Source organism: Leucoraja erinacea, chromosome 15, assembly GCF_028641065.1.
Source record: "Leucoraja erinacea ecotype New England chromosome 15, Leri_hhj_1, whole genome shotgun sequence".
Classification (NCBI taxonomy): Eukaryota; Metazoa; Chordata; class Chondrichthyes; order Rajiformes; family Rajidae; genus Leucoraja; species Leucoraja erinaceus.
Genome location: NC_073391.1, coordinates 36562965 through 36576051, shown reverse-complemented (window position 1 = coordinate 36576051; position 13087 = coordinate 36562965). Strand labels below are relative to the sequence as shown.

The following is a 13087-nucleotide window of genomic DNA, read 5'->3' as shown; positions in this document are numbered from 1 at the left end:
CATACAAACTGGAGGAACGGCACCCTATATTCCATGATGTACTCTGATTTTTGGTGACTAACCTGCAAATTATTACCCCCCCCCCAACCACACACTCTCTTACTTGTGCTCTCAAAAGCAGGGAGAGGATTTCTGTATGAACTGTATTTATACCACATGCAAACACAGGAGTTCTTCATCACTTGTATGCCCTATTGCAGAATCCCGTCAAGAAAAGCAGGGCTGCTAATTAGTGGAATACATCACTATACTCTGTTATTGATCTTCAGAGAGAAAAAATACATGCTGACATCTAATAGTTAATTTGGCTGATATCATAGATGTCAATTAATTCTCATCCTTTCTTACATATCTTGTGTTTAGTGGGGGAGTGGGATGGGGAGAGGTGAGAAGTGGGGGAGCAGAGAGATGGAGGGAGAGGAGGGGGGTAGGAAGGGGTTATGGAGGGAGTGACTGAGGGTAGGGGAAAGGAGAGGTGAGGCAGGTAGTGGAGAGGGGAGGAGGAGAGGGAAAAGAAGTGGGAGGGTAAAGAGGAGGTGGAGGGAGTGCTGGGGATGAGGGGAACTGAGTCACGCCTGCACAGTTGGGGGCTATGGGTGAGTGGTGGAATATTGCGTTGGGGGAACAGGTGAGTGGTGGAATATTGCGTTGGGGGAATGGGGCCCAACGGGTCCCACTTGGCCTAGTGTATTATAAAAACCTTCCAAGTGTGTTGGAAAAAAACATTCACACAAACATTAGTTCACACTTGGAACTCTTGCTTCACTGAGAAAATGGAGTGATAATCACTCCATGCTGTCAGGACATAAACAAATTCTTCTTAATCAACTTTTGACTGAGAATGCAAGAGATCACAATAGAAGGCATCATATCTACTTCAAGTGTCCAGATCTACATTGGAAAATAAATCTGCTGAATCCTCCCACAATTTAAGGACCTTTTATCTTTCAATCTATCATATAATACCATCACAATCAAGTATGGGATTTTGAGATTTTCATTTGACAGTCAGATCTGCATGACGAGGCATATCAAGTTAGCACCTGTTGAAATAATTGTATCAACAAGACAATTAAAATACCCGTTTTGTTCACTAACAATGTAGGCATGCACTCTTGTACACTGAAGGTTTGACAAAGTAATCATTGCTTACACGGAAAGTTAGTTACAGGTGTTATGTGACTGAAAATGCCTTCCATTCGACACAGCGAATATAACGTGGGTGAACTGTCGGCTGAGTGAATACGATGTTTAGAATTGTTCATGCTGAGTACAATATAATGCACTGCAGGTGTAATGCTTGAGTAATAATCCAGACTTGACTAAAACCTGTTTATTTCCAACTTCTTAAAGTTCTGATGAAAGTACATTCACCCCACTACACGCAGTGGTGGAGTTGCTGCATTACAGCGCAAGCAGCGGCGGGGACCCGGGTTCGATCCCGACCACAGACGCTGTCTTCATGGAGTTTGTACGTTCTCCCCGTGACCGCGATGGTTTTCTCCAAGATCTTCGGTTTCTTCCCACACTCCAAAGATGTACAAGTTTGTAGGTTAATTGGCTTGGTATAAGTGTCAATTGTCCCTAGTGTGTGTAGAATAGTGTTAATGCGCGGGGATTGCTGGTCGGCGCGGACTCGGTGGGCCGAAGGGCCTGTTTCCGTGCTGTATCTCTAAAACTAAAATTAAACCCCAAAATTTTCGACTATTGAAATCGGCCTTGCTGAGTATTTTCCAGCATCTTCAGGCTTCCAGCATGCATGGCATCTTATTTTGGTTGATTCTATTTCAGAAGCCTGAACCAGAGTTCAATTCTTGAAAAAATGTAATTCATCTTTTTAATAACTAACTGGTAAATTAAATGACGATACCACAAAAGGCTGCCATAGAATTATTGGATTGTGACAAAGCTGCAGCTCTTAAGGTCTCAAATAAACTTACCACTCTTTGCGGACTGCCCTACATGTGACCCCTATTAGCTGCCCTCTTCAGAGACGTAATGAGCAAGTGCTTCACTATTACTTTGAAAAACCCACATTGCCAGATCCTCGGAATGAATGTTAAAATAAATAAGGCACTTAATTATATAAATGGGACAATGGATTCAAACTCAAGCAGCACAGAAATGGACACCTTGCCCCAGCATGCCCAGACTGAGCTTTTTGCCCATTTTCACTGATCATATTTCCCTGTAATTGGGCCGTATACTTCTGATGAAGGGTCTCGAACTGAAACATCACCCATCTCTACTCTCCAGAGATGCTGCCTGTCCCACTGAGTTACTCCAGCATTTTGTGTCTACCTTCAGCGTAAACCAGCATCTGCTGTTCCTTCCTCCATATTCCTTCTATGCCTTGCCCGCTTGTGTTTGTCAAAATGCTCCGTAAACATAATAATTGTTTCTGATGCCACCACCTTCTCTGGCAGCGAGTTCCATATAACCACCTCTCTCTGTGTGAAAAACATGCCCCTCAAGTCTCCTTTAAAACTCCTTCCTCTCATCCAATGCCTATGCTCCCTTATTTTTGATAACCTTATCATGGAAAAATATTTTGACTATCCACCTTATCCTTACCTCTCATGATCTTATTCTATCAGGTCACCCTTCAGCCTCCTTCATTCCAGGGAAAATAAAACCAGCTGATCTAATCTCTCCCCTAACTGAAGTTCTCCATTCCAGGCAATCTCCTAGTGGAAAACTACTGGAGTAGTTCAGTGACACAGGCAGCATCTGTGGAGACAGAGGACGTTTTGGCTTGGGACCCTTCGTCAGCTTTTAATCCATCTCAATAAGGGACATGGGAAAAAGGATCTGATAGTCTATCGTACCTATGCCTCTCATAATTGTATGTCTCTCTTTCAGGTGTCGCCTCTATCACCAATGTTCCAGAGAAAACAAACCATGTTTTTCCAACCACTGCTTATAGCTAATACCCACTTCTAATCTAGGCAGCATTCTGGTAAATCTCTTGTGCATCCTATAAAACCTCCATATCCTTCCTGTAATGAGGTGACCAGAACTGCACACATTACTCAAAATGTGGCCAAACATAAGTCCTATAAGGTTGTGACATGACTTCCGGATTCTAATGCCCCTGTCCCACTTAGGAATCCTGAACGGAAACCTCGGGAGAGTTTGCGCTCCACCCAAGGTTTCCGTGCGGTTCCCGGAGGTTTTTTTTTTTCAGTCTCCCTACCTGCTTTCCACTACCTGCAACCTCCGGCAACCACCTGCAACCTCCGGGAACCGCACGGAAACCTGACAAATGACGGCAAGCAATCATAAGTCTTCTTTACAACTTTATCTACTTCCATTGCAACTTTCAAGGTGCAATGGACTTAGACCGTAAGATCCCTCTGTACATCAATGCTTTTAAGGACCTTACACTATCAATCACATTGAGGTTGTAGGTGTTAGGGTACCTGTCTGCGAAGTTGCCTCGTCTTCTCGCACATGTTTTCAATGGCAGAGTTCACAGCATCACTTCGTTCTTTATAACCAGCCTGAAAATAAAAGAAAATTTGATTTTGTATTGTAACATAGCATAATCAAAAGTAAGCCAGGACTCAATAGAGAATTGAAGCGTATATTAAATTGACCTTCAGATTTAGATGATACGGTGTACTCTACCAGTACAACCAGAGCTATTTTACTGCAAAATATCACAGTGATGTTACTGGCAAAAGCTGTGTTTGGACTGTGAAATCTCGGGAGGCAGAACCACATGAAACATTTGTTTTCTTATGAAAACACTCCATTTAGTTTGCACTCTCAGCGGGTGATACATCACTTTGGATTTATGTTGTGCCTGGGATAGAGTCAGTCACTCAATAGATGGATCTTTTATCCTGACTCAAGTCGGAGCCAAAAGTGGAGTAAAGGCTCAGGAAGACATTATTAAATGTTGCAGCACTGGGCCTGCAGTGCAGTACCAAAGACTCAATTGTTAAATTGTAAATCTCCAACCAAATCGTCTGATAAACTCTGGACATTGTGGGGCCAGGGATGATGCTGGGTTGACAATGACACTGGCACCCACAGTAAGGTAAACTCACGTGATAAGCTTCATTTATAGTGAATGATAATAGTGTCGAGAAGGTCTGAGTCCGCATGGGGACGCAGTCGTTTGTCGTCAGTGTGCATAGGAGGAGCGCTGTTCATCTTGGCATTGTCCCAGCAACTGAGTCGTGCCCTCAACGGAGGCAATGGCTGCCTTGGGCTTGTCCTGGCGGCTCAATCCAGGACGGGACTCTGGCATTCACGGACTTGTCATGCTCTCAGTTTTGGCCTTGATAAGTGGGAGGTGGCTGTCTTGGGCTTGTCCTGGTGACTTAGTCTTCCTCCAAGCCTGCAAAGCTGTTTGGGTGGTGCCCCTCTTTCTCTCTCTTCTCTCTCTCTCTTCTTTCTTGAGGAAAAACGTTTTCAGCCAGAGGGTTGTGAATCTGTGGAATTCTCTGCCACAGAAGGCAATGGAGGCCAATTCACTGGATGTTTTCAAGAGAGAGTTATATTTATCTCTTAGGGCTAATGGCATCAAGAGATATGGGGAGAAAGCAGGAACGGGGCACTGATTCTGGATGATCAGCCATGATCATATTAAATGGTGGTGCTGGCTCAATGGGCCGAATGGCCTACTCCGGCACCTACTTTCTATGTTTCTATCGTTCTTCCCCTTTCTTAAACTTTCTTCCTCTTCCCTTTTCCTCCTCTGGCTGGAATTACCTAGGTTTTTAAGGAGGAGGTTGTCGAGCTTCAGGTGGGCCAGTCCAATAACAACTAACTGGGCACAGCTGTTGCTCCTTTGCCTGTGGCCTCAGTTCAGCCTGGAGCTCTGTCCAGCGCGCTGCAGTTTTCCAGTGGCCAGGCGCCGTTCCTGGTGCTGATTGTTGGCCTCTCCTGGCCCGTCTGCTGGTGACGGGGATCGGAGCGCTACATTGAATGAGGAGGCGCTGTCACAACATGCAAGCAGCTTTGATGAGTATCAAAGTCCAGTCAGATCAGTGAGGGGAAGTTGGACTGGTGGGGGCCAGCATGGATCCGAATGGCCTCCCAGTGTATCTTATTAGAAAGAGACAAGTAAGAAAGAGCAAAAACCATCACCCAACAAGATTCCAGTCCCACACAGTACGACAGCAGGATGTTTCCACGCATGAGAAGTCTCCTGCTTTGGAAAGATATCAGTGGTTGTGGTGACCATTGAGTGAACTCGGATCTTGCCTCCTTTCAGTCACTGTGTTCAGTTCTGGGCACCGTGTTATAGGAAAGATATTGTCAAGCTTGAAAGGGTTCAGAGAAGATTTATGAGGATGTTGCCAGGACTAGAGGGTCTGAGCTATAGGGAGAGGTTGAGTAGGCTGGGGCTCTATTCCTTGGAGCGCAGGAGGATGAGGGGTGATCCTATGGAGGTGTATAAGATCATGAGAGGAATAAATCGGGTAGATGCACAGAATCTCTTGCCCAGAGTAGGGGAATCGAGGGCCAGAGGACATAGGTTCAAGGTAAAAGGGAAAAGATTTAATAGGATTTGATTAGTGCATCAGTTCAGAATTCATCCAGAGACTTCATCCATGCCATGTACACAGATCTGATTTTTGCCACCGAAATGTATGGGACAGAGCCAAATGCGATGGGGAGATGTGCTCAGGTGGAACTTTGTTTGCATGTTCAAAATGAGTAATAGAGGAATTGAGTTCATTCAGTAGATACTGTATGCTTGGTTGACAAGGATTGCCCTCAATTTCAGCTTATAGGCTGTGATTGTATGCAGGCCCGACCACGGCTGCCTGGCATTTCACTGTAGCAGGCCTGTGGAATTCAACGTTTGTGACAGGGTCTAACCTGGTCTCTATAGGACTGAACATAGCACCGGAGACAGAGATAGCCACAAAATGGTGGAGTAACTCAGCGGGTCAGGCAACATCTCTGGAGAAGAAAAATATGGGACGTTTCGGGTCGGAACTCTTCTTCAGGCTGAAAGTAGAAGGGGGGGGGGGGGATAAACCGGAGGTGAGAAAATGCCGGAACATATCAGGACCGGCAACAGGCGACCTCAGGATGGGTGGGAAGGTGTGATAACAAAAGGGATACAAGGATGTGAACAGTGGAACTGGTAGGATGACTGGGGTGGGAGAGGAAGGGAGAGAGGTGAGGAGGGAGATGCAGGAGTTACATGAAATTAGAGAAATCAACTGTTGGGTTGTAAGCCGAGTCTAGCCTGTAGAATTATTTTCTCACTTTCTTCATTTTAACCCCATTCATGGTAAAACTCTGTATTTCATTCACCTTTCTGACAATGTTTTGAATTTGTTCTCTAACTTTTGTGATTTGTTTCCAGGAACATTCAAACCTCTTTGCTTCTCCACTGTACCTTTTGTCTCTCAACTCAGCACACCGCCTGATGTTTCTACCTCCGATCCAAAATTGATGACCTAACAGGTCCCCACCATTAAACCCATTCCGCAATCTGAAATTGACTCACTGCCTCCAGGGTAACCAAGGACGTAGAATAGAAAATGCCTTGCCAGTTTCACTCACATTCTCAAGGACAAATAATAAACAGCATTTAGCAAATGTTTTCCCCATTCATTTGAAATTTCTTTCCAAAAATTCAAGGATATATGTTCAGACACAAAACACTCAACAATGGTCATTTGGGCTGCAGTAGCATCACTGCCTACCTGTTAAATAATAAATAAAAAATATACAAGATGTACCATAATATATTACCCTATATTTACCACAGGCAGTGAGTGACAAACACTTATGGTGGAATATAACATTGGTTAAATTTTCATACTAAAGCCTGAGAGGAGCTGTAGCTCAATGACTGGGTCCGAGCTTTGTCGACTTCAAGCTTCATTCCAAATACAAACTCACTGACCCTCCAGTGCAGTGCTGAGGGGTGTGACACTGGACTAGATGCTGCTTTTGGAAGGGATGGCTTCTCTCTCAGATGATTGTAAAATATCCCATGGCATCTGTTATGTTAAACGGCAGTGCAGGGGTGCTAAACATAGGGCTGCTACCCTGCAGCACTAAAGAGTTCAGTCCTCACCTCCAGTACTGCCACTGTGGAGTTTGCAGGTCATCCCTACGACAGGATGGGTGCAGTAAACTGTCCCTTGTATTTAGGTGAGAGGTAGAAATCAGGTTGGGAGGGAGGATACGGGGAGAATAAATGTGTTTAGTGTAGGATTTGCATAAAGGTAGAGTGCCTGATGGTTGACATGGACTCGGAGGAATAAAGGCCCCATTCCATGCTGTGTCTTTCTATGACTATCTAAACATGGGAGTTATCCTGGTACATCACGGTGGGCAATGCCTACCCCCTCAATCAACGTCACACAGCCAGGATCACAACTTTGATGTTGTGCATCAAACAGGGAGGCACACTGGCGTAGCAGTAGAGCTACTAGCTTACATCGCCAGAGACACATGTTCGATCCTGACTATGGGTGCTTGTCTGTTTGCACCTTCTCCTTGTGACTTACGCCGGTTGATCTTTGAATTCCTCCCACACGCCAAAGGCCTACAGGTTTGTAGGTTAATACAAGTTAGGTTAGCCTTGGTTTAAATGTTAAAAATAAATTGTCCCTAGTGCGTGTAGGGTAGTGTTAATGTGCGGGGATCGCTGGCCAGTGCAGACTCGGTGGGCCGAAGGGCCCGTTTCTGCGCTGTATCTCTAAACTAAACTTTTCTGGAAGCGGGCCATGTCCAGATTGGCTGGTGTTTTATTTTTATTTACTAATAACTAAATTTCAAAAGGAGCAGAATTTCATCAGCTGTAAAACACCATGATCAAGAAACAGCAACATGAATGTGAGTTCCCGCTTAAGCACACTGGCAGCCTTCAAAGAAAATACAGGCCCTCCCCAGGCCCTCCAATTTGTGTACATCTCGTACATACGCTCAAATGTTTGGGAATGGATTTTCCAGCTGCTGTAGGGCTGCAGGCTTTTTCTGTCATGTGGGAACTGTGTCCATGGCAGTAGAGCTGCTTGCCTGGGTTAATTGGCTTTGGTAAAATTGTAAATTGTCCCTAGTGTGCAGGGTAGTGTTACTGTACGAGGTTACGGGTTGATTGGTGGTCAGCGTGGACTCGGTGGCCAGCAGGGCCTGTTTCTGCATTGTATCTCTAAAGTCCAGTGCTGGAGTAACTCAGTGAGTCAAGCACCATTTCACGAGAGCCTAGATAGAATCTTATTTTTAGAAAAGTTGATTCATATAAAGTTAGTCTTTTTCTTCTCCAATCGCACAAAACATTTAAAAAAATGACGGTTTAAATTATGGTTTTTGTAGACAAACTAATAAAATCATTTAGTCATAGAGTGATACAGTGTGGAGACAGGCCCTTTGGCCCAACTTGCTCACACCAGCCAACATGTTCCAGCTACACTTGTCCCACCTGCCCGCATTTGGTCCATATCCCTCCACACCTGTCCTATCCATGTATCTGTCTAACTGTTTCTTAAATGTTGGGATAATCCCTGCCTCAATTACCTCCTCTGGCAGCTTGTTCCATAAACCCACCACCCCATGTGTGAAGTAGAATTTGAAATAGATTTGGAAAAATGGGTGAAAAGGAAGCATATAATAGGATCTGTGTGAGGAGCTGAGGAAAGAAGAGGACCAAATGCGACAGGGTTAATGATCCCAAGCATTGATTCTAAAATTAGCATTTATAGCATTTGTACGGGCAGCAATTAGTATCTAACTTAACTTAATGAATCATGTCCTGGCACACACACAATTAAAATATCTGCTGATCCCTTTCAAGCAAGAGTGCAAATGTGTGCGTGTGCCTGCTGGGGAAAGTGTGGAAAGTAAACAGTTACAGTGTATGAAACAGTTTGCGATACCTTCATATTAAACCACACCGACGCTGCTGATTCTCAATTGCTGAAATGCTCAGAATTATCAACATCTATCTATCTATCTATCTATCTATCTATCTATCTATCTATCTATCTATCTATCTATATAATATTAAAACTCTGTGGCTGGCTGGCTGTGTGTGTTTCTGACTTGTGGCTGCCAGCCTTTGATTCGTTGCTACGCCAACGTCAGACCCAGAAACGCCGAGTTTTTTTCCATTTCGGTAGAGATTTCACTTTTCATTCCAAGTATCCACTCCTCATTAAATTTCATCGTGTTTATGTACACATTTTAAATAAAATCCTTCTCCCCCCCCACTCACTCATTTTGTCGCCTCCTGCCGGCCAGCGTATATAACGGCTGCTGGCGCCCGCTTCTCGCCTCAAAGACGCCATTTAAAAACAGCCGCACTGTTGAGTGCTGGAATCTTATGTTCGGGAATGGCTTGAGTTGGAGGACCACGTCTCCCGTGGGGGCTACGGGTAGAGAACGGCTGCATTGGGGGAAGCAGACCTAACGGGTCTGCACTTGGTCTAGTTACAATTAAAACACAAAGTATTTGTGCTATAACACCAGGATCAGTGCTCAAGCAAGAAAACCAAGCCCAAAGCCAAAGTACTACCTAAACTGATCATACCAACTTATGCCAAGGACAAAAATCAGCCACCTACATGTTAACAAGCACATTAAAATAAAAACTGATTGTGTAGATGCAAGTACAGTATATCATTGGGATTATCAAATGGGCTCCTCCCTTCCCTGTTTCATTGAGTTAGGCCCACGCCACCTCAGGAAGGCTCAACAGTTAGTTCTGGCATCCCAGAACAACCCGCCTCAATACCTGCTCTCACCACCTACACTACCAGTGTCTACTCAATAAAGGAAAATCACTCGAGTAAATGCTGAACACTCACATCCTATCTTCCACTTATCCTAACCCATCATTAGACTCGAGACGCCACAAATATCTACCTTGCATAAAACGGGGTTACACTTACACAGAATACACTTACAAAAAAATGCACATATCGCATGTTATCCATTTCCTTTCTGGCCCCAACTGACACTATTTCTTCTCCACCATATCCACGTACTACCTTCCTCTGCTGCCTCAGACATCTCCATGCCACAGTCGTTAAAGGAACATTAATATTATGTTAACTATCAATTAATTTGTGCCAAGTTTTATTGTTCATTCTTGCAACATTCTTGGGCCCACAGCATGGTGGAACAACCCAAAGATGTCCCCAGCGATGATTCTGCTGCCTGGACTGGAGCAGATTTGTAATATCCAGCAGTGTGAGTCTTAAGTTTGTTATAGGTGAAGTGGATGGAAAGACGGAGAATGATAAAGGGGAAGTGGAAGAGGAGGAGAAGGCAAATAGGATTAGTATAGATGAGTACTTAGTTTTTGGCACGGACACGGTTGGCTAAAGACACTGTTTCCATGTCATATAATTCTATCAATCCAGGTTATAGATTAGACAAACAGCGATAATCAGCATGCCTTGTTCCTTTACAGCCTGACTTAACCATATTGCTCTGGTGTGCATAATATTCCCACATTGTGTTCCCTTCAGCAGGTCCAAAGACTGGAAAACCTGCCTTTAAAATCGAGTTCCCACCACTTCTATGGCGTAAGAGTAAAGACTTTGGGTTCTGCACCAAGCTGTGTGAGTGAGCGTGATTTTGATGCACAAAAATCTATCTAGGTCTGGAGCCGGATTCCTCCTGTTTTTCTGGATCGCTCATCGATGTGTCAGTTATTTCATTGTGCCTTATTTTGTAGCGACAAGCATGGCAAGAACATTTCCACCTGCCGTAATTCAGTTTAGTTTATTGTCACGTGTACCGAGGTGCAATTAAAAGCTTTTTTGTTGTGTGCCATCCAGTCAGCACAAAGACAATATATGATTCCAACAGAGCCATTTACAGTGTAAAGATACATGATATGGGAATAATGCTTAAGAAGGAATTGCAGATGCTGGAAATATCGAAGGTAGATAAATATGCTGGAGAAACTCACCGGGTGAGGCAGCATCTATGGAGCGAAGGAAAAGGTGGCGTTTCGGGTCGAGACCCTTCTTCAAATCGGAATAACGTTTAGTGCAAAGTAAAGCATGCAAATAAACCTTTCTTTCAAAATAAAGACAGAGACACAGTGGAAACTCGTGGTAGCCAGTGTGCCGTGCCAATGCAATCAACATAGAAACATAGAAAATAGGTGTACGAGTAGACCATTCGGTCACTCGAGCCAGCACTGCCATTCAATATGATCATGTCTGATCAGCCAAAATCAGTAGCCCGTTCCTGCTTTTTCCCCCATATCCCTTGATTCCTTTAGCCCTAAGAGCGAAATCTAATTCTCTCTTGAAAACATATAGTGAATTGGCCTCCACTGCCTTCTGTGGCAGAGAATTCCACAGATTCACAACTGGGTGAAAATGTTTTTCCTCATCTCAGTCCTAAATGGCCTGCTCCTTATTCTGAAAATGTGACCCCCTGGTTCTGGACTCCCTCAACATCGGGAACATTTTTCTTGCAGCGTGGTCAGCATTGGCTAAAGGCTAACTGTACTTAAATAGGTTAAATTATTTTGCAAACAATTCCAAGTTAATGGCTTCAGGCCCTTTTTCATTACAATCTTTGTAAATATTCTAACACCCTGCGGCTGAAATCAAGATCAATAAAAGCTATCTGTGAGATTATTTTGTGTGCTTACAAGTGGATTCACGGTTACGTTGTTCCAATCCCGTTGGATCTGATAAAAGGCCGGTGCAAGAACTTAGCATAAGTCTGCACAATTTTTGCAATTGCCATAGAATCATGTGCAAATCATCCATCTCCTCCCTGAGCACCATTTGAAAAGGCGAAGGGCTTAACTCTGACCACATCATCAGTCAGCAGATCTGATAAAAAACATACAAACAGATTCCAGCACGTCGCAGCAGCTGCACTTTCTTTCTGGGACTGACATTGCAAAGCAGAAAAGCAGCATTGCTTCAATAATGAACGGGAATAGGAACACTGTGGGTGGCACAGTGTCGCAGAGACCCGACTTCAATCCTGATTACGGGTACTGTCTGTACGGAGTTTGTACGTTTCGTTTAATTTAGAGATCTGCGCGGAACCAGGCCCTTTGCGTCACCTAGTCCACACCGACCAGCGATCCCTGCACATTAACACTACCCTACACATACTCGGGACATTTTTTTAAATATTCATACCAAGCCAATTAACCTACAAACCTGTACGTCTTTGAAGTGTGCCAAGTCATCTCAAAGATCGAACAAAATGCTTGCAAACATATGCCAGCAACTGGAGGTGGAAGATCAGTATATGGTTAGCACACAACAAAAGCTTCTCACTGTACCTCGTTACACACGACAATAAACTAAACAAGTGCTCTCCCGAGTTTTAAAAAAATCAAACTCGTGGTAAGCATGGAGAATGAAGGTAGCGGGTACATCGGAGCTCGGGGACGTCTCTTAGCGCTAACGGCAGGTACTCGAGAAGACTCGCTAATGGCAGGTAAGCACGGGAAGACTCGTGTAGATTTTTCAACATGATGAAAAATGTCCATGAGAGCCCCGAGTACCGACAAGTGGCCATTACCGTAAATCTCCGAGTTCGAATGAAGGCAAACTCGGGAGAACTCTTGGAATGAACTCGTACCGTGGGACAGGGGTTTAAAGGTGCTGCAATATGACTGTCGTCAACAAAATTTGATACACCACTTCTCATAAGGGGAGACAAATGATAAAACCCTTGGCTACATAACTACGTCATGGGGACCTTCCAAAGGAGAAAGTAGTCAAATTGCAGAAAGGTTTAATGAGGAAACTCCAATACCCGTAGCATCTGAAGGGTTGATGATGGGTGGTGGATCACTGATAATCAGAGATGTGCAAAAGATGATGAAATTAACAGAATCCAGGTGCTCAGTTTTGATATTCCTTGAACAGGACTGCTCAATTTCTGAAGGGAATTATAGATAATCACTCAACAGGAAGAAATAAGCATCTTACCTAAGGCATTTCTCGAGATTACTTTAAGATCTGACCGATAAAGATTTTTAATTTGGCTTTCCAGTTTAGTGGTTAACAATTCTACCGACAGTTCAGTAAAAAAAAGTAGCATTGAAAAGTTAAAATGTGAATTATCAATATCTTTTGTTCTAATGTGAAATAGAATGAACATCCTTGTCTCCCAA

At 44.0% G+C, this 13087-nt stretch overlaps 1 protein-coding gene across 1 annotated transcript in view; it reads right to left on the bottom strand.

Annotated features, from left to right (window-relative positions):
- LOC129704214 (catenin alpha-3-like) overlaps positions 1–13087 on the bottom strand; it is a 959161-nt gene that overhangs the window by 453176 nt on the left and 492898 nt on the right. The window contains exon 8 of the mRNA XM_055647177.1: positions 3423–3503. Within this exon, the coding sequence (XP_055503152.1) occupies positions 3423–3503 (81 nt within the window). The remainder of the gene's footprint in view (positions 1–3422; positions 3504–13087) is intronic.